A 25646-nucleotide genomic window follows, 5' to 3' on the forward strand; every position below is an offset into this window, starting at 1 on the left:
AACAATCGGTTGTATACACTTGGTTGCAAAACAAACCAGCTGTATGATATACCACGGCTCATAGGTAAGTACGGCTGACTTTACAATTTGGGTTAAAAGACAAAGAAGAAGTGACAGCAATCTATAGGAACTTAGTCAAGTGGTATAACTCAAGCCTTACCCCATTTTAATAGCATCGCTAAGCACATAACAAAAACATTCCAAGTATATTTTACATTCCAGCCATCATTCAGTTATCACGTGACTAGGTTAAATCCCCACTTTTCAGTATTGACAGAATTTTTGTTGAGATTGATTTTTTCTTTTTACACCCTCGGCAAATGCAGTTGCCATTCCATTCAATCCTCCACAATTGTCACAGCGAAAAAAATCGCAAGCAAATTCAACACAGCTAAATTTACTACTAATATCTGATGGGATTATAGTCATTCTAATTCAAGCATATACGTAAATATTAGCCAGAGAAGTCTCATTCATAACAGTATAATATTAATTATTTAGTCAACATGGCCATATTTTCATCCTTAGCAGGCTTTTTCAAACGTCACAAGAGAAAGATATTAGTTACAAGTGCTGTAACTATATCTATATACTTCGCCATTAATGAGTTTGTTATAAAGAAGTTTCAAACTTATCAAAAACAATTAAGGCAAGAGTTAATATTCAAGCAGCAGATTAAACAACGGTTTATTCAAACACAACAGGATTGTTACTATACCATATTGGCATTACTACCCGTATTAACCAGCCCCATTGTTGAATATTTACCTATTGAGTTGATAACTCAGGCATTAAGATTGAAAAAGAACAACAATGATAAACCAACTGGTGACAATTCTTTAACTACGGACAATTTAAGCTTATTGGAGAATAACAACGATCCTGAATCTAAGCTTTCCTTCTATATGAATAAGTCGAAAGTTGAACTTTGGAACTTGTTGAAGATCAAGACTATAACTAGAATGTTAACTTTGATGTATTCTATTTCTGGGTTGTTTTTGATTACTAAGTTGCAATTGAATATTTTAGCACGAAGGGCATATTTGGAATCAGCCATTTTGATGGCTGGTGTTAAAGCTACAAACAATGATATTGACCCACATGAAAACTATATTATTGAACAAAGTTATCTTTCCTTAAGTTGGTGGTTATTAAATAAAGGATGGTCTAACTTGAATTCGATTATTGAAGCTCTAGTTGTGAAAAAGTTTGAAAAGATTAACCCAAAGAGTGAACTTACTGTTGGCGAGTTTGATTCAATTTTACAAGAAATTATTATCGAAATTAATACAAACAACAAAGAGTTTATCTTGGCTAACATCTTCCCAATAAACTACCCCGATTTGTTGGAAACTATGCTTAATACCAACCCTGATTTGATGCATTATTTGGATACCCCAGATTCCAACTTAATCAAGTTGATAAATGAAACCAATTCAATTATGTTGGATAACGGGTATGTGTTTGACTTATTAAACACTTTAATATTGACTAATTTAAATACTTTATCCCAAAATTTATCAACTGGATTAGGTGAAGCATCAGGTAGTTTATTATTACTGTCTGCAAATTTACAAGATTCACAAAGATTAGTTGAAATTCCAAATAAGCCATACAAGTTGGCTAGCTTTTTGGCCCAACTTTCAGTACAAAATGGAACCATCATGGATAACAACAATATCAAATATGATGAGAAGGAAGAAGACGATGATGACATTCAAGGGTTTATCGATAAGTTGAATGTGACTACATTTCCTTCTAGTGAGAATAGTGAATTTAGTGGTAACGCATATGTGAACAAGATGAATGAATTGCAAGACTTGGATGATTTCAGTGCAGGCATATATTCCAACTTTGAATAGTTGGTGTAGCAAAGTATACTTATATAAAGCGTAGCAAAGATTAATACACAAGGATATACTTGAAAAGAGTAATTTCTGAGGGGGAGGGGGCGAACTGAATAAGCGATAAAATGCATTTGAACAAGGAAAAAAAAAAAACGATATGCTTGCGCATTTTTTTTTATATAAACAGGAAATTTCCAAATAAAAGGTGACTCTTTCTACCACGCAACTCTTTTTACATCCACACAGTTAGTTAATTACAATGTCCACGCCTAAAGTTATAATCATTTCATCTGACGATGAAAAGTTCCCTGTTGAACAAAAAGTAGCTGAAAAGTCAATCTTGATTAAGAATATGATTAATGATTTGAATCCTGACGGGTTGGAAGAAGATTTTGAAATTCCAACACCAAATGTTAGATCAAATGTTTTATCCAAGGTTTTGGAATGGTGTGAACACCACAAGAATACCGTTTTTGCCGATGATGAAGATGAAGATGTCAAGAAGTCCTTGCCTGTTGAAGAATGGGATAAGAACTTCTTGAAGGTGGATCAAGAAATGCTTTATGAAATTATCTTGGCTGCTAATTATTTAAATATCAAACCTTTATTGGAATCCGGTTGTAAGATGGTTGCTGAAATGATTAAAGGTAAATCCCCAGAAGAATTGAGAAGAACCTTTAATATTGTCTCTGATTTCAGTCCTGAAGAAGAAGCTGCCATTAGAAGAGAAAATGAATGGGCGGAAGATAGATAAGTACCATTTGTAGTGTGTATGGCCTAGTGCTTTAAATTATATGTAATGTTGAAAAGTTAGATAAGAGATATATGACCTGTAATATTGTTGTAGCCGCGTGTTAACTTTTGGCAACATCTTGTAAATTGGAGTAATCAATTTGATCCAACAATACAAGAACAAATTTTACTACATTGCTATATTATACTCTATTATTCTACTGTTTTCAACTCCAACTAGTTCCCTAAACAATCCTGGATCAGTTTCATCCTCCCCCCCTCCTTTGTCTAACCCCCTATTTTACAGGGTTAAAGTTATACCAGGTACAACATAAACTTTGTCAAACTATGGCCAAAGTACACTACCTTTGTGGTAGCCAAAAAAAAGAAACCAGACAAAAAAAAAGAGTAAATCATTTGTTCTAATTATCGCAAAAAAATACCCAGACTTCAATTTTGACGATTTACCTCATTCCACTTTCAAGCAAGCAGTGGCTGCAACTGGATAGTTTGTGTGGTATATTGATTCTTTTGACTTAAAGAGGTTACAGCTGGCACTTATATTTATATTTTGATTTTTATTAGTGCTTGTTTGGAGTTGTGAAGTGAACAGTGTTATTTTTCCCGCCAGCTATACTAGGTAATATTTGCAATATGTCTAAATCACCAGAATTCCAACCCCAGTTTCAAGAGATTGCTCATTATTCGCTTGATGAGCTCACATCATTGGAAGAGAAACTCACCCGGGAATTTAGATCTCTCGGAGAGAAGTATTTGACTGCTAGACTTTCTCGAATAAACACCATGATTGACAAACTAAATAATCTGATAAAATTGTCAGTTGCCAACGACAAGAATTGGCTCAAGATTTATAATTTTGAAATCGAGACTATAAACAACATAAAGACCAATACCGAGGATTTAGTATTGATGAATAACGGTATGCTTACTCCTACTAATGATATTTTGAAATCCGTGGATGAGTATGAAGAGGAATTAAAGGAGATATTCAAAAATTTGCAAAGTCCTCTAGATTTCGACGATACCATAACTAGAAGCGATCTGGATCACCAAGAAATCTCTGCCAAATTGCCATTCCCATATCTATTCACGCAATTATTTGCACCTCATAGACAATATCTCAAGACAGTTATAAATGAAAAAGATTATCAAACAAAGTTAATCGGGAATGTACTGAAGGGTAACTCTGTGGTTATTTGGAAGCAGTATTACACTAATATGATTAAACGAAAACAAGAATTGACTCAACAAACATTGGATGATTTGAATCGGTTATACAGGGAGTATCATCACTTGGATAGTCAGCGAGTAATGGAGAATCACAACAAATACTATTATCGGTCAGTTTTATCTCCGCAAGAACTAGTCAAGACGTTTAACACCAGCTCTAGAAGAGAATTAGATGCATTTAAAGGTAACCACGATTCAGATTATGTTAATCTTGACACCAGGCTCATTCAAAAGAATAAGATTGAATTAACATCAATAAGAAGAGATATAAAGGATAAGAATAGGCATGTTTACAAACTTGATGAAACCAGGTCTTTATTAAAGAGAAAACTAAAGAACCAGGAGGACGAAGTAGCTAAAAGAATTAAACCATGTGATGGTTTGGATCCTAATGATATTGAACAAGATCTTTGGCTTTTGAAACGAAGTATCTCTATGAAAGGAAGAAGTAGTACTGTTCCTGCTAACGGTCACCATAGAAGTATAATTGAAGAAGAAGTAATCGAGGATGATGACGAACTGGAAGATTATGACGACGAAGACGCCGAATACGAGGAACAATCACCTGAACAAAAAGAATTACGGGATAAATACACACAACTTCTAGGACTATCTACAGCAACAGAAACACCATTAATAATTTCAGATTTGCCCCCGGTGGAGAAATTCCCGAGGTTGATTGATGGATTAAATTACAAACTTAAATAAACCTAATCCTTTTCTAATAAAATACTGGCATTTTTCAAATTTGCCTCTTCAATCGTTTGATGTAAAGACTCTATAAATTTAAATGATTTGTTTGAACTGTTGGACAAATTAAATTTATCTTCTGAGGAAATTCCAAATTCCTCTCCTTGCTGTTGTAATACGTATTTCAACCATTCAAATAAACTTTGGATTGTATCTGAAGGGTTTAATTTTCGTACTAATCTCTTCCCGTTGGGGAATCTTATTTGGACTCGAGTGAATGGTTGTGCATCAGGTTCTGCATGATTAATTGGTTGAATTGCTTCAAATGGATCTTGTGGAGTTGCAGGTGGCGGAGTTTCTGGTGCTTCGGCAAATGCTTCCTCGTCACTATCAAGAATAATGGCATCATTTTCAGTATTCCCCGCACTTTCCAACATTGATTGTTTCATAGCTAACTCAATTTGTTGTTCTTCGGTTAAACTGTCAGGATCAATTTTAACGTCATGGGTAACTAATGGGTTTCGTGAATCGGGTAATAAGGAAAATTTATTTAAGAAGTCGTCAACTTGAGATAACCATTCATCTACTTTAGGAACTTCTCCGTCTTGCCATTTGTACACTCTTTCCCCAGTCAATGGATCCAATATAGCTAAATGAGGGAATGCATCTGCATGGTAAAAATTTACATAAGTTTCACCATTTGGAGAGTCTCGTTGATATTGCAAAAAGATAAAAAATTCCTTGACTACTTGTTTAACATGTTCATTGGACCAGAAATCTCGATTCATAACTTGTGATTGAAATTCCAGAGAGTCTTGAATGTTTATTAAAATCCATTTGGAAGTTTCTTTACCTTGTTGTTTTGCCATGTCAAGATTTGCCACGGTGATGATATCAAATGGAGGTCTAAACAATGCAGCCAATCTTCTTTGAGTTGAGGTTAATTCTTGATCTCTTGATTCTCTAAGTCTTCTTCTTCTGCTGACTGGTCTAGCTTCCTCATCGGAGTCATCGTCAAGTATTTCTATATCGTCCTCGTCATCGTGAGCATCATAATAATCATGATCTTCCTCCTCGTCGTCTTCCAATTCTTCAAACCGGTTATCAAAATTGAATTGTTGATGGAATATACCTTGTTGCCTTTGACCAAATATATCACTTGGTCTGGTGAAATTGGCCATGCCAGGATGGAATCCTCCACCCAATGAGTCCACTAATGTCTCATGCCTGTGAATGTTCGCATCTGCTTCTCTAACTTGTTCCCCTTGAGCATAAGCTTCTTCTTGTAATCGTTTAGCTAATTCTTCATCAGATCCAGGGGTAGTTTCATTTGGAATAGCATTACTACTAGTAGCAGTTGTGTTATGCTGGCCTTGTTCCATATACAATTGCACAGCATACTCTAAATCTCCACCGGTTGCCTCCAAGAATTGCTTAGCAATTGCCTCATCTTCTACCCCCGTGACTGCTAAAAATGTTGGGATTTGTTCATCCATAGTTGCAAAATTCAACTTCTTTTACCCAACACTTGGAAGTGGTATACTTCAGTCCAACAATATATTGTAAACAAATCTTTACAACCAATTTTTGTTTGGAATTGGTTTGTCTTTCTCAGTGGCGGCCAAAAAAAAAGCATGAGCCGCACGAGACCAATGACTTGCTCCAGTTTACAGGGGGGCGGGTTTTCAGATTTGAATTTCTGGTATTTTCTTTTTTGTCTGTTTTGTTTCTTTTTTAGCACAAAATTGTTTGGGGTGAGTGACGACATTGTTGACGACGACATTCATTCAACATTTTTTTTTAATAGGAATCAGTCATTATTCTTTTTTTTTTAAATTGCAGAAAAAGAAATCAAAAGAAGTTTCTTCTTTTTCTAAATAAAATCAATTTCCTTTCCCGGTTTCATTATTTTTACAACAAAGTTTGTTCCCTTTTTTTGAAAACCTTTATAAGTTTTCTTTTAGGATTAGCTGGCTTCTTTTGTTGAAAGAGAAGGAGAAACAAGAAAAAGAAGAAGGTTTACTTCATATCAAGACCGTTTAACCCATCAGGTAACTGCCTTCCGATTTCCATTGTTTGATATTCTGGCCAATACAAGTATACCATCACAAGCCTTTTTTCCCCTGTATTCCAGATTACGTGTTAGTCTTGACTGATTCCTTACTGGTTTGTTAGTCACAGCTCAATTACGGCCCAGTTCCCAACTCCAGTTTTTAACAGCTCAGCTAAATATATTTTAGGTTTTACCTTTCCCCACACTACTACAACTCTTTGATCTTGCGAACACACTTGGATCAAGATTTCCACTTACCTACTACAACCACCAACACACTAGAGGATATACTCCACAACATTGCATTACTACTACAACTCGTACAACTGCTTGCGACGCGACTTTTACACCATAGCATTATACTACATTCCGCTTTTATGTCAATTTAAACTAATATAAACAACAACACTTTTTTTTAATTACTATTACTACATTATACTTTGCATATAACTACATCAGTTAACTCCTTACGAAAAGAACAATATTTAACAACAACGTCATACTATATTTGTTAAAAAAAGCAAAAAAAAATAAACAAGCCCACCCACAATCCCTTTGAACTAGAATAGACACAACAAGCTATATACGATAAGAAAAGTTCTTAGAAGCTTATCCTTTCATTTTATCCCAAGTTTTATTTGATTTTTTTTTTTGTCTCCACACATTTTCAGTTCATAACTTTTTAACGTTTTTCCGGCTTTATTTAGAATGGATGAATTCGAGCAATATGACAAGGGTCAATTATTAAGAAACCGATATCTTAAGGTCGGTGATATAAGTGAAGGTTCTTATGGATTAGTTTCCGTGGCCAAAGACACTCATTCTAATAACAAACTAGTTGCTGTTAAGTTCATTTATCCCGTCGATTACAAAAAAACTAGACAAGAAGGACAGCAACAACAACAAGATCACGGATCAAGACCAAATTCCAGTCCTGCCAAATTAAGATCACCCGTGGTGGAGTCTAAAACCCCAGATGGGAAACACTATAGACAATCAGTTATAAATAATTTATTAAATGAAGCTCAAAAGGAAATTAAGATCCACAAGATTCTTGGTGATCATCCCAACATTTCCAAGTTATATGATCATTTTGATACTTGTTTAGTTTTAGAATTTTGTTCCCGGGGTGATTTATACGAAGCCATTCATAATGGGAATGGTCCAGCCACAACTCAAGATATCAAGGATGTTTTCCAACAAATCTTAAATGCTTTGGAATTTTGTCATTCTCATGGTGTTTATCATCGTGATTTAAAGCCTGAAAATATCTTAATTGCTGAAGATTGGAGTATTAAATTATGTGATTGGGGGTTATCTACAACAACCAAAGTCATTACTAATAAAGATGAATTTGATATTGGATCTGAAAGATATATGGCTCCTGAATTATTTGATGACAATGTTGAATCATATGACGCGGCAAAAATTGATATTTGGTCATTGGGTATTATTTTGTTGACTTTAGTATTCCATAAGAATCCATTCCAGGTGGCCAATTATTCTGATAAACGGTTCATTCAATTTGTCAATAACCGTGAAGCCTTGTTTGACATTTTTTCAACCATGAGTGGAGATTTATTTTCAGTTTTGAGATTTTCATTAACTATTGACCCCGACAATCGTAATTTAGCCAGCATTTCAAATGAATTGAAATTGCTTAGATATTTCACCATTGATGAAGAATACTGGGCCAGTGATTATGAAGAAGAAGAAGAAGAAGAGCCTGAAGACATTGATGACGAATATGCCTCATATGAATCTGATGAAAAGGCCCATTCAGAATCTCCTACCGAAAAGAAGTTAACACAGATAGAACAATTCAAACTTGAAACTGAACCACTTACCCCAACTGTCTCGATTACTGACACCGAGGGTGAACCCGTTAAAGCAATTTTATCTAGATCTCCATTATCACCTCGTGGTGGAATTGAAGATATTCCACACAATCACAGAGCAGATGCACTTTTATCTTCCAGCACCAACTTGAAACCTATCCCAATTGGAGGATCAGGATACAAGTTTATTAGAAACACGAGAAAACCATTGAATGTAGCTTCATACAATCAAAATTCAAGTCGTTTCCAAAGTTCTTACAACAAGTTCAATCGTGAAGAGTATTATACTCCCAAGTCTGTTTTTAATCACTATATGGATAAATATGGTGAACAAAAGTTTGGTAAGTTGGACAATAGAAGTGGAAGCCCCTTTGAAAATGGAAACAAGAGACCTAAACATGCCAAGAGAACATGGAAGAAGAACTACAAGAAGAAGTATAAACCCAATAATAATGGCGGAGGAGGTCAGCAATATCAACAAAACCAGCATCATCCATACCATCACCAACATACCAGAAGTCAAGATTTTGCTAATGATTCCCATAATCACATTCACCCCAATCGCAGAAAATCAAGACTGTATTCAACATCTAAATTAAAACGTCCAATTTTCCAATCGTCTGGTGGTATGACTGGTAGTCCAATTAACAATAACTTGCTTTCTGCTAACCATCCAACTTTGACTCATCCAAATGTGAATGTAAATGGTAACAGTGCTCCATCTGCTACTTTATCCAGCTCTGGAAAGTATGTTCCTCCATATTTAAGATCTCCAAACTATCAAAGATCGCCAGTGATTGAACCATTGGTTGAAGAAATGGATCATCTTTCTCTTAATAACGACGACGATGAAGTTTTCCATTTGGAAGGTGATTTTGAATCTAAATCAAATGGAAGTGGCAGACAACAGCCACAACATCACCATTACAATAGTGGATATGGCAGTGATTATTCAAGCCACAACCGTCGTAATTCAAGGTATGGATGTGATAGTGGGTATAACAACTTCAATCTGCACCATGCTACTAATGGAACTCATCCTGGAAGAAGAAATTCGGTTGCTGCAGCTACAAGAAAGGCCGTGTTTGGTAATAACAATAACGTTGATAATAGTCAAATGTTATCTACGTCTGCCACTAGTACTTCCAGTGGTAAATACATTCCTCCATTTAAACGAGGTTCAGTAGGCACAGTGCCAGCAGTTAAGAGGTCACCACCAGATAGGAAGGAAAGACCCACATCCAGTACGTTTTCTGATATGAATAAGAATCCATTGATTCATAATCATGTATCTTTGATTGGATCAGAATGGATCTCTTCGTATAAGAAGGATTGGAGTGATTACGATGATTAATTATTTTACGACTATATATATATATTTCTGGGTGTATATCTTTTAACGAGTGAATTATGCATTTAATATAGTGTAGATCGCCGAGGTTAGGATTTATAAAGATGAATATATTCTAATCTGTTCTTAAATTTTCAAATATAACATTACATGGCAAGAGTAAAATGATAAAGCACAAATAAGAAAATAATATCCAGTGCAATAAACAAAATCTTGGCGTTATTTATTAGAACAAGAAGTGTAGATTCCTGATAAAACCAGTCAAGTGCCAATTAGTTTAAAAATAGCATCAAGCTTGATTCTATTGGTCCCTCTTTTTGCAGTTGTTGCATAAACATACAGCTATCAAAATATTTTCTAATGAAATCATACCAAAGTTGTAGTTTCATTTCTTTTTCACATGGTCATAAGTTAAACGACCAACTAAGAGTACAATTTTTGAGATCCTTAAACATGGCAGTAATCCAAGAAATGGAATAGGCTATTATTGTTTTCCCTGCCATCAACAGTACTGGGTCTCGGACAAACCTTGCATGACATGTTTATTTTTCCGGATTATTATTTTAATATTTATTTTATTGGTGATCACCTTAGAAACTTCTCTGTGAGATGGGTACAGAAAAAGGAATGATAATTGCAGATACTGCGAAAAACCTATATCTGGAACTAAAATTCTGGTTATTGATTCTTAAATGCTAGGATTTTCTCGTAGAAGATGAGGGGATAGCAGCTAGATAAGGTGCCCGACAAAAAAGCCGTTCTTTTTTTTTTAACGAAACTCGGGAATGACTAGCCGTTAAAGAAACAACAATGATGTATGCAAGATCCATGATTGCCATTGGTTTTAAGTTTTTTTGGGGTCACGGTAGGAGGATTTCATGCGCTTCCAAGAACTCGTCTATTTAAGGTATTTTTCCTACCATACTCTAATCTTTCGCAGCTAAATGCTATTCACTTCACCAACAAATGCAACAAATTTATTTGCTATACTATTCACTACTATTTTTAATAACGACCATGTATGCCGACAGCACAGAAGCTCAAAGTATTGAACATTTAGTTTGAATTTATCTGCACCAACATCTTATCCTGTTGAACTAGAAGAATCTACTGAAGTAGAATCAATTCCATATTGTGAGAAAACCACTGAAGTCGAAACGATTCCATATTGCGAGGAGACCAACGAAGAAGAATCAATTCCATATTACGAGAAAAAAAAATCGAAGAGATGATTTCTAAGGAAGGAACATTCGAAACGTTGAACCAAGTTGTCTACACTACTACTGTTTCAGACAATGTTGCTGAAGTTATGACATCAACTGCGCCACCACCTAGAATACAAATTAGTACTGACACAAAACTATATATCTAATTACTGGATGGTACAGCCCCAAGTCATAGATCTAACGTGTTTACGATAAGTTTCTGGTTGATTTCTATGTTGATATTTCTTTGATAGAACTGTGTTTACGAGTATATAATCGGCGATTTAATGATTCAAAAACACCAAGTAGGTTTCTCGCAAATAGCAAACGAGATACCTTATAAAAAAGGGTACCATGCACATGCTGCAGGAAAGAAAGAACTGCAGAAGAATTCCAACATGACTCTCGGTCGTAAAGGATAAGATATAAATAGAATCTCCGAGCGGGTAGTTCTTTTTTTTTAGCGGCAATCATCCCCACAACACGTGACATTTCTGATGGCAGCAAGGCGGAACTTGAAACCCGATTTAGCGAAATTTACTTCAAATTGGTTTTTGCGGAATGTTTCAGGTTTCTATTCTGAAACACGAGGGGAGAAATATGTATGGTGATTTTGTTTGCTTTAACGAACCGGCGAATATAAATAAGCCACAAATCCGTTTCAATCTAGAATTCTAAAACAATTTGGTTTCTTCCTGGCCTCACTTTCTTGTTTCAAATTACGCAATCTGTTACAAAGTAAAACTTGCTCTCTATAATTTGTTAAGGACCGACACAAAAGGTTAGAAATTCCAAACAATCGCACAAGAAAAATTTAGGCGCTTTTTTTAATTCACCAGATAGTCCATTATTATTCAATTCTAGATTGTTGTTGTTATTACCACCAATTTATCAAAGTGCTACTGCGCAACATACCATCCCTCTCAAGAGCTCACCAGATTTTCGGTAATTTCCGATACTAAATTTATTGCTTGGTATATCACTTTTTCCAGTTTATAATTCAACCATACCTTGGAATATTACACCAACCACGAACACCCTATAACTAACCGAAGCCTATACAAATAGCTATCGCTCAAACATGTCAAGTGAATTACGCACGTCCGATGACACATCTTCCGAAGCAGAAGTAAAGGAATCATTACGACTAATTGAAGATTTGAAATTCTTTTTGGCCACAGCCCCAGCAAATTGGCAAGAGAATCAAGTTATTAGACGATATTATTTGAACCACGACGAAGGATTTGTCAGTTGTGTGTTTTGGAATAACCTTTATTTCATAACTGGGACTGACATTGTACGATGTATTGTATACAAGTTTGAACATTTTGGCCGGAAAATCGTCGACAGAAAGAAGTTTGAAGAAGGTATATTTTCAGATTTACGAAATTTAAAATGTGGAACTGATGCCATTCTAGAACCTCCTCGATCAGAATTCTTGGAATTTTTGTTTAAAAATTCTTGTTTGAGAACCCAGAAGAAGCAAAAGGTATTCTTTTGGTTTAATGTACCCCATGACAAGCTAATGGCAGATGCATTGGAAAGAGATCTCAAGAAGGAAAAGCTAATGCAAGCTCCAACTACAATTGCAGTGAGAGAGCCAGCATTATCATTCAACTACGATGAATCTTCTAACTTGTATACTCAATTAACAAAACATATGGACCAACAAAAGAAAATCAATGATGCAAGTTTGACAGAGTTGGGAGAGCCTAAACAAGACCTCAGTACCCAGTCATCCCCCGAATATACTACAACGACAAGGACAAAGGATGAAGACTATGGTTACTTAAGTGAAGAAACACCAGCACAATACAAGACGCATTCAGACTATGAAGATGATTTCCCGTTGGATTATGTTGATCCCAACAATTCTAATCAAGAAGGATATATCACATTGGACCCTAACAGCCAGGCATATGTCTTGGATGACAATTATGAAACGTTTTTAGACCCTACACTTTTTGTCCCACCTACCCAGAATCAAACCCCCGCAAATCCCGTTGCCTTCAATGACGAATATTTGATTGAACAGACTCAACCCCTAAAAACGCCACTGATACCCATGTCATCAGCCAGTTTACAACCACGATCATCCAAATACTATTCTGTTCAGTCTGTTAATGGTGACGAATTCTTTCCGACATTTCAGCAAGTTCCATTATCAGCAAAATTTCAATCTACATTCGCAGGCCAACTCCCTACCCCAACATTTTTGAAGCCTCAGCCGATGCCAATATCTGCCACCGCGCAGTATTACGATCCTAATCAACTATTTGAACCCCCCATTGCATACAATGTCTTGAATTCCGAAAGTGAATATTGGGCAAATATGGCTCCAGCAACGACCACCACGGGGTTGCCGGTATATGAAGCGTTTCATCCCTATCAAGTAATGAATGAGCCTGAAATAGTCCCGGTTCAGGTAATGAACCAAGGCTATTACGGAATGGCACCTCCGGGACCACCAACCCAAAACATATATAACGGATACCAGGGAATGCCAAGTGCTAGATCTGGCAAGATCGTTAAAAAGAAGAGACCCAGTATTCTGTCAAAATCAAAATCAATGGACAGAGACAATCAATTCCGCTCCTTAAATGATGTAGTCCATTCCAAGAATACGAGGATAGTTAATAAGAAGGATCAAACCAGATAAAAGTTAGAGATGATGACATTTTTTTTAAAAAAAAATCATGTATTATTTATAAGTACTTAAATTGCAATAGATTCTTTTAGTTAAATTTATTTCATGTAATATTCAATCAATTTCTGTTGATGAAATGGTAACTTCATTTTAACTTCATTCAATGATGTTTTCGTTTCCGATTGAGCGTCTACACCCACCAATAATTTACCATAGCATACCGTAGCCAATCTTAGTAAATCCACATTCAGGCTCTCAAGGAAGTTACTCAATAAATGTACTAATCTCTGTGTTTGAACAGAAGACAAATCGTGATTCTCAACCACAACTGTTGTAAAGTACTCAAAACAGACAGTAACCACATTAGTATTCAAGTCTGGAGTTTCCAAATAACTCAACATGATTTCCTCTATTCTTTCCTTAGAATATATACTTTGAAGAATTGAATCCCAAATGCAATGAATTTCACCACCTGGAGATTCATCCATGCATGTCAGTTCCATAACCTTGAATAGTTTATCCATATCAATGGTCTCATTATACTTGACATTCTGTTTAAGCAACACCAACCCATTAATGACATCTGAATATGGAAGACTTTGCAAATGTTCAAAATAGACCCAAATATTTGCTTCCAATAAATGTTTTCCCTGATTATTAAAGTATGCCTTCACTTCATGATCACATCCCGGAAGAGACCCCAATATACCAATTAACCTCATTACCTTTACTGAATCAATAGGTAATTCCGTAAGATGCTTACAACAGGATTCAAACTGTTCCATACTCCACGCATTTAATATGTGACCACCACCAGCAATTTTGGCAATGTGGTAATCTTCAAACAGGGGAGAAGATACTTCATCCGTGCTTCTATCTTCTTCAATTTTATTGTCTTCATAAATTGCGATCTTTTTTGATTTATTAGATATAGATTTCAAAGGATCAATCTTTTCCATTATCGCTTCAATTGACAGTTTAGCGCTATTATTTCTAGAATTTTCATCAGTGATCTGCACCAGGGCAAAATTCTCCACTAGATTGGCAGCTGAGGGGTTGGCACTGGAAGACACACTAACAGGATCACGGGTGGGTTCAAATTGAATCTCATCAGGCGAAACCAGTTTATCTATTGGTTCTTTTGCTGGCAGCTTGCTCGAATTTCTCTTTTTATCTGAATCAATCCCAAACACATTTCTTGCTGGTCTAATCATGGTGAAATCCGTTGATACTTTAACAGGGGAGAAATCCATAGGTGTGGATTTCTGGAATGGAATTTCGGTCAAGTCATAAATGGATTTGCTCAATGGTTGTAAATTGAATGTTGAGTCTATTCCCACAATATATTCAATTTCTTCCCTAGTACTTTGATCAACTTGTTCGACAGCAGTTAGGAACTTCATATTATTAGTGGCATACAATTGACGAACCAACTGACAACATAATTGATAATTGTCGGTCATCTTGAACAGAATGACAAGATCGAAAAGAGCAGCAAGAAACTTGGAAAAATAAACATCAGCAATTGGAGCTCGTCCTAACGAAATCAGTAAAATCTGCATAATCAGTCTGGCTATTTCAGTCTTATGCTTGACGAGTTGCATTATTAAGTCTTGACTTTCATAGAAGTGGGAGGTATCAGCAACATTCAATAATAGACTTATTGCACTGTCATAAAAAGTATCGACATCAGTGCATGAAATAATCAAATCAACAGTTTTGGCATCAACTTCAGGGAATAACAACGAACATAATCTTAAGAAGTCCGATGGTGAAAATAACTTGGCTGAGGCTTTGAATGTTTTATCATTGGCCATAAAAAGTGGTTTCAACAAGAATGGTTGCTTGATGGAAATCCGTTTCAAAGAGTCTCGTACTTGTTTGGGCAATTCTTCCTGGGTTACAGCAAACTTTAACAAACTGATCCCTTCTACTACAACAGCAGTATCTTGTGATGATAAGAAATTAACAAGCGGATCTTGATCACTGGTATATGTAAATGGGTTGGAAACAGGCTTTGGTGGTTCAACTTTGGGTATAGAACCAAAGCTATGTGAACGAGTAGTTGATTCTCTGAGAGTTTGCAGCACCGGATCTTTATGAACAGTAGGTGGATTAGCCGGCCTCAAACTTCCAACCCTTAAACTTATACTAGTTGGCTCAATTGGTTCAGTAGTACTACGCACTAATGGTGCACCTAATCTCGTTGGAACAGATTTCAAGGGTTTAGGTAGTGGCTGAGTTGACGATATGTCAGGGGTGCTTCTTCCAGAAAGGGAACTTCTCGATCTCATTTCTCTCTTCTTTTCTATTATACTTTCACGTAATGAGGTTCTTTGCGGTTTTGTAACCGGAATAACAGGCCCTCTTTCACCAGCTCTGCTCAGAGGCCGCGATCTCTGTAATGCTTTGGTAGTATTTGAATCAAGCTTCAGCAATAATTTCTCACTTTGATCGGGGAACACTCTACCATATGTCCAGAAGCAATCTTTGGCCACCAGTCTGACATTTGGATTAGCATCTCGAAGAAGTTTAGTCAACACTTTATTCACAATTTCCACTACATGTGTTGCATGAGTTTCACGAAATGTAGAATTATCGGCATATCTCAATAGGATAACTTGTAGCCAGATTGCTGTATAACTTCTTGGCTGGTAATTTCGTTCTTCTGTTACTGTCACGATTCTCTGCAAGGCCTTAGGAGAGTATGAGATGTTGGCATAAAAGGAAGCGATACACATGTTGGCATTATTGGAAGTTATATTTTTCGTGGAGGAACATAATTTGATCAAGGTTGGAAAAACTAGTTCTGCAATGGCATCGAAGTCAGATTGTAAAAGCATGGCACATTCTTTCAATAGTTGACATCCATGCATCGACAAAGTAGTACGAAGGGAGCTGATGGCTTTAATTATACCGTTTGATAAGTCTTTGAAGCATATCAACAAATCGTGCCTGTAGTCATCTCGAGCATTACCACGCAAAATCGATCTCATATGAATTATATTCTTTTCCCTTATCTTCCAATTAGATTCGGTTTCTTTTCCTTGGAAACATGGCAAGTATGAATTGAATTCTCTTAAAAGTGTGGCCAGATCGTTAATATTTTCGGGTTCAATTGCTTGGTCTAGTTCATAATTTGTTTTTTGCAAAAGTAGATTTAACGAATTTGAAAAATCAGGTTGGTTCAGTGTATGCGGTTCTGGTTTTGCTTGTACCGTGTTATCTGGGGTCTGGCTCCTTGCTCTAGTCTTGGCTACCGATTCTGGTTTTGTGATATGGGGAAAGGTTTCTCCTTGTATTTGTATGGTGACTTTTTGAGCTTGTAATTCTCGTACTAAATCTTGAATCTGGGCTTTATTATGACTTTTGGAATAAAATGTATCTAATAAACCTCGTATTTGATGGTCAATTTTGCCATTTTGGTCCCCAGTTGCTAAAATTTTAACAAGGGTGGGTATAAACTTACCGAGACGGAAATTGGGATTGATGCTATTGGCAATATGGTTGATCCATATCACAGTTTCATATGCAAGGGTTGAATTTAAATTTATAAATGCCTGTTTTAAAATCAAATCTTCCACTTCAGTAGAGGCTACCATCCAGTAATTTTCAAGGGCATTTCTTGCCAATACCACGATATTAGACAGTGGGTCAGCCAATTTAGAAATCAATATTGGAACCACGGTAGTGCTTTGCTGTTTAAGCAATGACTCGCGCTTATCTTGCACGCTGATCCGCTTGATCAAATAAGATAGCGTGGAAAGACTGTTTGTTCGTATTTCCGGACTTGGTATGTCAACCGCAATAGCCAACAGGTCAAAATATTTGGGGACTAACGACAAATCAACAAACCCCTTTTTGATGCGACTTTTCAATCGCTGGATATGTTCTAGTTTCGTTATCTCATCAACTTCAGGAGAAGCTATGATCTGGAAAAGTTCGTCAGCGGGAATGATAGGATTCAGCATAACTTGGCTGCCGTTCTGTTGGTGTTTTACAAATCAAGAGTAGAAAAATTCAAAAATAAAAACAACGCGTGTTAGTGGGATCTTTCCGTGCGGCTCTAACGTCTACAAAATTACTAACGTATTACAAACACCAAGTGTACATTATATGAAAGAACTATATTTGAGGTGAAACCAACCACAATCCAAGCATTACTACAACAGTAGCACCTCCTAGCAACTTAGCTTGCAAGCTTGGTGAAATGCCTGGCAAGAAAGTAGCACCTTCTTCAGAGTCATGGCCAAACTCTATTGGACCTCTCTTGATGTTTCTCTTGATTGTACTCGATTGGGAATCGGATTTGTTGTTAGCAATAGACAACAAGTCTGATTCTACATTGTCAACAATGACCTTTTGGACATTGCCAAAGAAATCTGATAAAAGAACTTCGCTGATATTTCTCTGGAACAAGTCAGTTCTAATACCTGGGTGAGAATGAACGTTTTCAAAAGTATACTCTTCAAATAACTTGTCCATTGTAACTTTAGAGTCCTTTGGAATCTTTTCAAGAAAGTCTAAAGTGTAATAAGTGAACCTGTCAATAACAGCGACACCAATATCCATATCAGAATGGTGAGAATACGAGGATTCGTCAAATGCCGACGATCCCACCGCTAAAATATTGGGCGAGTAAATCTTTTCATACATGGTATTGGCTTGACAAGTATCAATCATAAAGAAAATTTCATTATATCTTTTCTTCTCATGCATTTGAGCAAATGCGTCAGCAATATCATACGCACCAATTTCTTCAGCATCTTGAAACTTCAAAAACTCGTTACCCCCATGACCAGTCAAATATATGAAAATGTTTGAATTTTCGTCTGTGAGTAATCTCTTGGATCTTGGTTGTTCATCATCCCATCTATCAGTCAATAACCGGATGAAATTCTCCACAGTTACTTCATACCCTCTGTAATCCACTTCAATAGAGTCACCATACAAATCAATTGCTTGATCCATATTATTGAACACGGTACCGGGGAACGCATTTCTTGAATTACAGGCCACGTCATCAGATAACATCAATATTATTTGAGAGTCTGGAATGCCCATTCTTTTGACGGTACGGTATAAACTCAACACATTCGCCATGTGTCGATAATTGAACCAAAACCGGGAGGTGGACACCAATACTGCCCAATTGTTTGTATGTTTTCCAACCTCATAATTGCCTTCGGATATCGGATCTGCTGATTCTGTTGATTCAGCAATACCGCAAACTATGAAAAATGTCAACAATAATTGGAATAGAAGTTTCATATTTTACAGTAATTAGATCGTTGTTGCCTATTAGTAATGGTTGTGTGATCCAGAAAAAAAAATGTGTCTTTATTTACTACTTACATTATTTTTCTCTCTGTGCAATTTTCCAGAGAATTGAATTTTTTGGGGGCGTTAAGTTTTCGGCTTTATGATGTGGAATGTCCTCGTCTGGGACGTAAGGGAGTATATCCTCGTCGTCCGGGTCGTAGGGTATGAATCCTTCTGGATACTTACTTTTGAATTTGTTGAATATTACACTTCTGGTATGCCTTGCATATATAGAATCCACCGAATAAACCAAGGCAACAAGAAAATACAGTCCTTTAAAATATGACATAGATCGCACCTCTTGTTCAAAGAACTTCTGTAAATCTTCTGAATTAAGATTGTACCTATTCAGATAATAGTGAATTTCTGACAAGTTTAATCTCATGACATAACGAATTTGTGCATCGGTAAGATTCTTTCTTCGTTGTTTGGCTCGTTGGTACGGATACCTGGACGCGAGGTATTGGTTGTATACTCGGGCTAAATTTGCACCCTCACCAAGGGTTTCAACCTTTTGAATATGTTCTTGTGGCTTATATTCTCTGTCGTTTCTATTATATTTAACCGATTCATAAACTGATATCTCGAATTTTACCGTTCGCAGTCTCCTTTCACGCTCAAGAAGAGCAAATCTAAGCCCTAATAATGGAACTCCCCAAACATCTTCTTCAAGTCTCATCCAATAGCCTTTACTCTCCTTCAAGAACTGTGCTACTACTTGGTCATCTTCAAATGCATCGTCTGTTATTTTCACAACATTTTCTATACCATGACGTGTTTCAAAATCGTACATGTGTTCTTTAAAGAACTGCCTGATTCGCTCTAAAAGTTCCTCAGAAACCTCAGGTCTCGGCTTTTCTTTTAGATCATTACCTCCTCCTGAAACTTCCTTAGTTTCCCCTCGATCATTAAGAGTAGATTCTACGGATATTCCGTGTTTAGTAGCATCAACTAGATCGACTATATGACACCGAGTTTTCCCTTCATAAAGTCTTAATCCTCTTCCAATCATTTGTGTTTTTAAGGTTTCTGACAATGTTGGTCTCGCAAGTATAATAGAGTCAATGGCGGGGATATCAGTTCCTTCAGTGAATACCATTACGTTACATAAAACTTGTATCTCCCCATTCATGAAATCTTCTATAATCATTTGTCTTTCAGTTTTATCAGTCTCGCCTGTAACATATTGAGCATTGACACCTAGTTTTTGTAAATACTCGCAAATGAGAATACAATTAATAACATCCACGCAAAACATTAATGTTCGTTTATAACCAAGCAGTTGCAATTCTAGATATGCAACGCTTATGTCTTGCACGTTGGCTTGCATCTGCTTGGATAATTCTTTTTGATCGTAATCACCACGTCTGATGCGTACCCCGGATAAATTTGTTCGAATTTGGGAAACATCTACATCGGCCAACTCATTATTTCTGATCATGGTTTCAAGCGATCTTTCATATGCAATAGTATCAAACACGGAACCAAGTGCTGCCAGATCACCTCTTTTAAGAGTGGCTGTGAATCCAACCACATAAACTTCCAGTTCATTGGTGTTTGCCTGGAAATGCATCAAGATCTTCTTCCAAGACGCAGCGAGTGCATGATGGCATTCATCGACAATAATCGTCTTGTACTCCATAGGATCAAATCTTTGCAACCTTTCCTTTCGGGCTAATGATGGAACAGAAGCTACCACAATATCGGCCTCAGGGCTTGCGCGTAAGTTTCTCATTTCTATCTCTACTTTTAAATTAGGATTAATTGCCCGAATCTTATGAGTGGCTTGCGCCACGAGTTCTTGGGTGTGTACTAGCACCAATGTTTTGTTTCCTCGTTCGGGGGATGATGGTTTTAAAAGGGGGATCAAGTGCGAGAATACCACGGTTTTACCTCCTCCTGTAGCTATAACCACTGCTATACGTCTGAATCCGTCGTCTATTGCGTTAAGAACTGAATTAACCGCGTCTTCTTGATAGTCTCGGAGGGACATTGGTCGGAAAACGTTGCATTCCTCTGTGGTTACAACTTCCTGTTCATGTTTCTCTATGTCCACATCCTGCTCCTCTGTGTCCACGTTTTCCTGTTGTGTTGATACGCTTGTATCAAACTCTGCCGATTCCCGTTGAATGCTTATGTTTTCCAAAGCTGGGGCTAATTCTGAAACACGGGTCTCGAAATCTGAATTTTGTAGGAATACATTGGATCGAAATAATCTTGATGTATTGTATACGATTCTACAACCTATAGGTCGTAGCATTTGCTTAGCTACTATCATGTGGTTGCTACTACTACCCTTTGGTGGTGTACAAAAGAATAATAGATCAAATTATCTATAAAACTCAACTAGAAAAAATATCTACGCGAGATCGGTTGTAAATACTGTGGAAAAACATCCCCAGGTTGTCTTCAGCCGCTTCCAAGTTTGACGATTCCGGTGGTTGGATATGCACCACGGCATAACTCCCCTCTTGCTTGCTGGGGTCTCTATTTGGCCTTATGAATAACCCTGGATTTATAACTAAAACACCCTTGACGAGTTTAGCAAAGTACTTTAATTCAGAAGGTAACACTAAAATATCAGGTAATACATCCCCAATTTCAGTTAATCCCAAGTATGGAACCTCTAAACACGACCCACCTATCCCGGTCTGACTTAAGTATTCTCCACTGGCCCCACCTAATAATTTCGTCATATCAGCTGAACCTGGTTGTGACTTTATAGCACCAGGGAATAACGGGTAGTAACGTCTCTGGTCAATTAAATGACTGACAATTCTTTCAAAACGATTATTCAATACTGAATTAGTTCCATTGTCCTTGGTAACATCTCTAAGATCTCTGAAAACGTCTAAATTGGAGTTCCCAATCAATACTTCATTTATGGAGAAACTAGATGGGTTAGGGAACACCTTGATATTCTTGGGTAATCCAAACTTTTTTCTATCAAATATGTCTTGAGGATAGGAACAGTGCTTTATACAAGTATCTTTTACCGAAGGGTATAATACAACTTGAATACGTTGATCGATCTTTTTTAAAATTGGAGTGATTATAAATTTGAACACCTCATCGAGATTTCTTGGTTGTTGCTTGTCGTTGGCAATGTCAAATTCTCCTTCTTCGACTGATTTATTGGTTATATCAAGGAAAGGGCCATTGAGAATAACAACATTTGGAAAAATCTTGGTATTGATTAACTCCACAAGATTGTTTAGCCTGTCGTAATTCAATGTTTGCAGGTTAGAGAAAGGACCAGATGCGACTAATACTTTCAACCCTTGCTTACCCTGTAATTCTTGAATTTCTTTGATTTCGTCAGAACTAGAAAGTGGGACACCTAGCTGCGGCAATTCCAAAACTTCATCCACGATAAAGGTCCTTCCAGAAGGGTTTCTACCTTTCAAGATAACAATTTGACCACTAAAGAACGAATATGAACTGAGCTTTGAAAGATCTAAAGGAACTCTTTGACCGATACCTTGAACTCTGGAAGTTTCAAGATACAACGAAGTACTATTCAACGCAACATTCTCCTTGTCGTAAAGAGGAGAATCAGGAACAATTCTACCGCAACACAAGATTTCAAATTGTGAACTTAAACATGGGTTTCCAAATTGAGTATCGGAACTTTTATTGGCGTCTTGGTAAATCCCCATCATGGTATCGATTTGATCATCCAACACATCTGCGCCTTCTAACAACTTCATCTGCATAGTACGGAACTTGTATTTGGAACCATCAAAGTTTGTAGTAAGCCTAAATCTTTTCTCTTCAGCTTCACCCAAGTCTCCTTCAATTTCATCAACAGTAGGGTTTAAAGTTTCCAATAAACTATGAGATGGTTTGGCGGCTACAACTATAGCAGGTGCAGGCGATACAAATGTGTTATTGGCAGTGGCAAAATCTCCTGGAGATGATTCAATAGGAGTTCTAATATCAGGACTAGATTGGTCCAATTTTCTTTTCTTGATGTTGGGTGTGCTTGGATTAGCAGCATTTATTGGCTTTCTCATTAACGGTTTTCTGTTGGAATGAATATCTCTGGTTTTGCCTGACGAGGGAGTCAGCTTTTGACTGAGTTTAGTTTGTAAGAATTCATGGAACCTGACTAAATTTTCCATATTCAAATCCAAATCCTCTTGAACTTCGGCAACATTGAATGATTCCCATTGTAAATACAATTCATCAACTGGAGCATTGTAGATTTCCAGTAAATTCTTTAATTTTTCAAGTTCTTCTTCATTTAAGGAAGAAGTACTTGGACCAAAAGTATCAACAAGTTGTTTCTTGAATGTTTCAATACTCATGGTGGTAGTAATTGGCTATCGCTTACTTCTTGCAATGTTTTGGTGAGAGAAACGTTGATACTAAAAACACGCGTTGAAATAAACGCGTGGAAAATAAAATGCGTGCGCTACCAGACTTTCTTGAAATCTTCTAGTGTATGCTCTAATAATCCAAATATTTTGTTTTATTTATGTATAATACAAAGAATGTCAAAGTGATAATATAACTACTAACTTGTAGAATTGTCTTAAATAAAATCAGTCTCTAAAAGCAATTTCTTATTCCCAAAACAACGTAATTTAAACAACTTAGAGATGTGAATCCAATAAACCAAACAAACCTCCCAATGAACGTCCTATTATTCAACATTCCGTATGGAAATGAAGTCACACCATCATTCCGATTCAAGTAGACAATACTTTCAATATAGGTCCACCAAACAAGCATAAATGCTACTGTTATCATTACCGAGGTCCTGACGCTTCCTCTCAGATGGCTATCAAGAACAAGGAGGTACAAATAGGGTATGGCATGAAGTTTAATATCCAACCAAAGACTACGCTCGTAGTTCTTGAACCCTAAAAGTTTCAATGACCAGTACCCCACCGTCACTTGGAATTCCAAGTTGCTAGCTAATGGATAGATGTACTTTACATTCCAATTAGAACTAGTGATTTGGCTGAGGGTTATATATATTATTGTCACCACAAGGGACAATACTGTGAGGAATTGGAATGACCCACCTTTCTCTAACTCCGGTGGGAGCGGCACATTTGTCGTTTCGTAGAGTGCACTAACACACAAACCTAAGACGATCAAGCTTACAAGTCCCTTTCGCGACATATTTCCCAGAGCAACAACTTCTATGGAATGAAATAATTTCTGGTTTTAGCCGATATTTCAAGTTCGGTTCGCTTTAGTATGTGGGACAAAGGGGGGGGGGGGGATTGTATGTTCTTTACCCCACGCGTTAACTTTCTTCTTTCGGATGAAGAAATGCAGCAAGAAAAATTAACGCAAATTACCGGCTCACAGCCAATGCACCTTGGTTTAATAAGCGGAGTATTTCCAATAATTTCATCGATTTCTCGAGAGAATGTTGAGTGACTTTGTTGCAAAATATAGGGGAATACCAAGTTATGTTTGTAAATATATAATGTTGGTAACAAAATAAGAGAAGAACTAGAAAAATGATCAAATTTTACTATCAAAAATTACCGCAGATTTCATCCCAAATGTTTACCTTTGCCTATTTAGATGCCGATATATATATGGTGATTATAATTATAAAAGTACATAAAAATTAATGATAACTTTAGTCTTTTCGTGGGTCAAAATATCTTGGACAACTGGTAGCATCACTCCAACATTACAACATGAATTATTGCACTTAAGCTTCTGGTTCAGCAGGCTTGGATTCTTCCTTGGCAATAGCTTCTTCTGAAGTCTTTTCTGCAACCTTTTCAGCTTCAGCAGCTGGTTCAGATTCAACAACCTTTTCAAGTTTGGTTTCTTCGGTGGTTTCTCTTGGTTCTCTCTTACCTTTGAAGTTCTTACCAAACTTCTTTCCCTTTTGGTTATCATTGAAGCTGTTACGTCTCTTGGTAACTTCATTGACACCAAAACGTTTGGCACTTTCTCTCATTTCTTGGAATCTTAACAATGACATCTTCTTTAAAAGGTTCTTCTTGTCTTCTTCTTCAGTTGCAGTGACAATACCTTGAGGATAGGCTAATTCAACTTCGTTCAACAAGTATTCGGCATCTTCCAAGGTCTTTAATTCAACGTCAACAACACCAAAGAATTCCTTCTTGGCTCTACTCTTGATACGACGCAAGGAAGAAATACCTTGTTCCTTTGGTAAAGAAACAACAATCTTTTCTTGGAACCAAGATTCCAAGTCTTCTTGTGTAGCATCCTTAGGAAAACCTTCAATGTGAATGGTGTTCTTCTTTCTGGTGTTTTTGATTTCATCAAGATCCTTAACTGGTTCCTTTCTCTTGATCATATCTCCAGATTCAGAGAGAACCAATTGACTAGATTCCTTCAAGGCAGCAATGACTTTTTCTTCAGGACGGTATTGTCTCATTCTACCAAAGGTTAAAATGGTCTTTAATTCAACCCAACCTTCATTGGCTTGATATATCTTCCATAAAAACTTGTCTGTTTGCAAGTTACTATCGGAAAAATAGAATTCGACTTGCTTTCTAACCTTTTCGTCGAAATCTTCACCTTGATAAACAAAATCTGACATGCTGGAGCTAATACTTTTGCAGTTGTATAATACTTAAACTATGAGAGAAGCCATACTGAAAAAAAATTGTATTGATGTCGCAAGAGCGATGGTCATATTGTATGCAGGATACCCTATCACGTGGATAATGTGACTGGATTTTTTTTGCAAGACAGCTAGTTAGATC

The 25646-nt window shown here is 36.7% G+C and overlaps 12 protein-coding genes across 12 annotated transcripts; 5 read left to right on the plus strand and 7 right to left on the minus strand. All coding sequences in view use genetic code 12, as the record gives it.

The window, feature by feature from the left end:
- Positions 1-402: 402 nt before the first annotated feature.
- PEX3 (Pex3p) lies at positions 403-1959 on the plus strand (the record flags this gene model as incomplete). Its single annotated transcript, XM_007372547.1, has 1 exon — positions 403-1959. The coding sequence occupies one exon, from the start codon at positions 507-509 to the stop codon at positions 1860-1862; it is 1356 nt and encodes a 451-aa protein (XP_007372609.1).
- Positions 1960-2067: 108 nt separating this feature from the next.
- Positions 2068-2679, plus strand: SKP1 (SCF ubiquitin ligase subunit; the record flags this gene model as incomplete). Its single annotated transcript, XM_007372548.1, has 1 exon — positions 2068-2679. The coding sequence occupies one exon, from the start codon at positions 2107-2109 to the stop codon at positions 2599-2601; it is 495 nt and encodes a 164-aa protein (XP_007372610.1).
- A 345-nt stretch (positions 2680-3024) lies between these two features.
- SPAPADRAFT_69505 (uncharacterized protein) lies at positions 3025-6084 on the plus strand (the record flags this gene model as incomplete). The annotated part of the gene is made up of 2 exons (XM_007372549.1): positions 3025-4257; positions 4324-6084. 2 exons carry the CDS (start codon positions 3234-3236, stop codon positions 4536-4538), a joined length of 1239 nt encoding a protein of 412 aa, XP_007372611.1.
- SPAPADRAFT_58402 (uncharacterized protein) lies at positions 3791-6084 on the minus strand (the record flags this gene model as incomplete). The annotated part of the gene is made up of 1 exon (XM_007372550.1): positions 3791-6084. One exon carries the CDS (start codon positions 6014-6016, stop codon positions 4541-4543), a length of 1476 nt encoding a protein of 491 aa, XP_007372612.1.
- A 1197-nt stretch (positions 6085-7281) lies between these two features.
- KSP1 (putative serine/threonine protein kinase) lies at positions 7282-9765 on the plus strand (the record flags this gene model as incomplete). The annotated part of the gene is made up of 1 exon (XM_007372551.1): positions 7282-9765. One exon carries the CDS (start codon positions 7282-7284, stop codon positions 9763-9765), a length of 2484 nt encoding a protein of 827 aa, XP_007372613.1.
- A 2283-nt stretch (positions 9766-12048) lies between these two features.
- Positions 12049-13626, plus strand: CPH1 (homeodomain family transcription factor; the record flags this gene model as incomplete). Its single annotated transcript, XM_007372552.1, has 1 exon — positions 12049-13626. The coding sequence occupies one exon, from the start codon at positions 12049-12051 to the stop codon at positions 13624-13626; it is 1578 nt and encodes a 525-aa protein (XP_007372614.1).
- Positions 13627-13712: 86 nt separating this feature from the next.
- On the minus strand, positions 13713-17585 carry SPAPADRAFT_132669 (uncharacterized protein; the record flags this gene model as incomplete). The annotated part of the gene is made up of 1 exon (XM_007372553.1): positions 13713-17585. The coding sequence occupies one exon, from the start codon at positions 17583-17585 to the stop codon at positions 13713-13715; it is 3873 nt and encodes a 1290-aa protein (XP_007372615.1).
- Positions 17586-17643: 58 nt separating this feature from the next.
- On the minus strand, positions 17644-18930 carry GPI8 (GPI-anchor transamidase; the record flags this gene model as incomplete). Its single annotated transcript, XM_007372554.1, has 1 exon — positions 17644-18930. One exon carries the CDS (start codon positions 18883-18885, stop codon positions 17740-17742), a length of 1146 nt encoding a protein of 381 aa, XP_007372616.1.
- A 544-nt stretch (positions 18931-19474) lies between these two features.
- On the minus strand, positions 19475-20929 carry SPAPADRAFT_131053 (DEAD/DEAH box helicase; the record flags this gene model as incomplete). The annotated part of the gene is made up of 1 exon (XM_007372555.1): positions 19475-20929. A coding segment is annotated over one exon (1455 nt), but the record flags the coding sequence as incomplete, so codon positions are not given.
- Positions 20930-21220: 291 nt separating this feature from the next.
- On the minus strand, positions 21221-23279 carry SPAPADRAFT_58406 (DNA-directed DNA polymerase alpha subunit; the record flags this gene model as incomplete). The annotated part of the gene is made up of 1 exon (XM_007372556.1): positions 21221-23279. A coding segment is annotated over one exon (1778 nt), but the record flags the coding sequence as incomplete, so codon positions are not given.
- A 125-nt stretch (positions 23280-23404) lies between these two features.
- SPAPADRAFT_58407 (uncharacterized protein) lies at positions 23405-24324 on the minus strand (the record flags this gene model as incomplete). Its single annotated transcript, XM_007372557.1, has 1 exon — positions 23405-24324. The coding sequence occupies one exon, from the start codon at positions 24067-24069 to the stop codon at positions 23491-23493; it is 579 nt and encodes a 192-aa protein (XP_007372619.1).
- A 122-nt stretch (positions 24325-24446) lies between these two features.
- LHP1 (Lhp1p) lies at positions 24447-25504 on the minus strand (the record flags this gene model as incomplete). The annotated part of the gene is made up of 1 exon (XM_007372558.1): positions 24447-25504. The coding sequence occupies one exon, from the start codon at positions 25478-25480 to the stop codon at positions 24617-24619; it is 864 nt and encodes a 287-aa protein (XP_007372620.1).
- Between the last annotated feature and the right edge of the window lie 142 nt (positions 25505-25646).

The sequence above is a fragment of the Spathaspora passalidarum genome (genome assembly GCF_000223485.1).
Source record: "Spathaspora passalidarum NRRL Y-27907 unplaced genomic scaffold SPAPAscaffold_1, whole genome shotgun sequence".
Lineage (NCBI taxonomy): Eukaryota > Fungi > Ascomycota > Pichiomycetes > Serinales > Debaryomycetaceae > Spathaspora > Spathaspora passalidarum.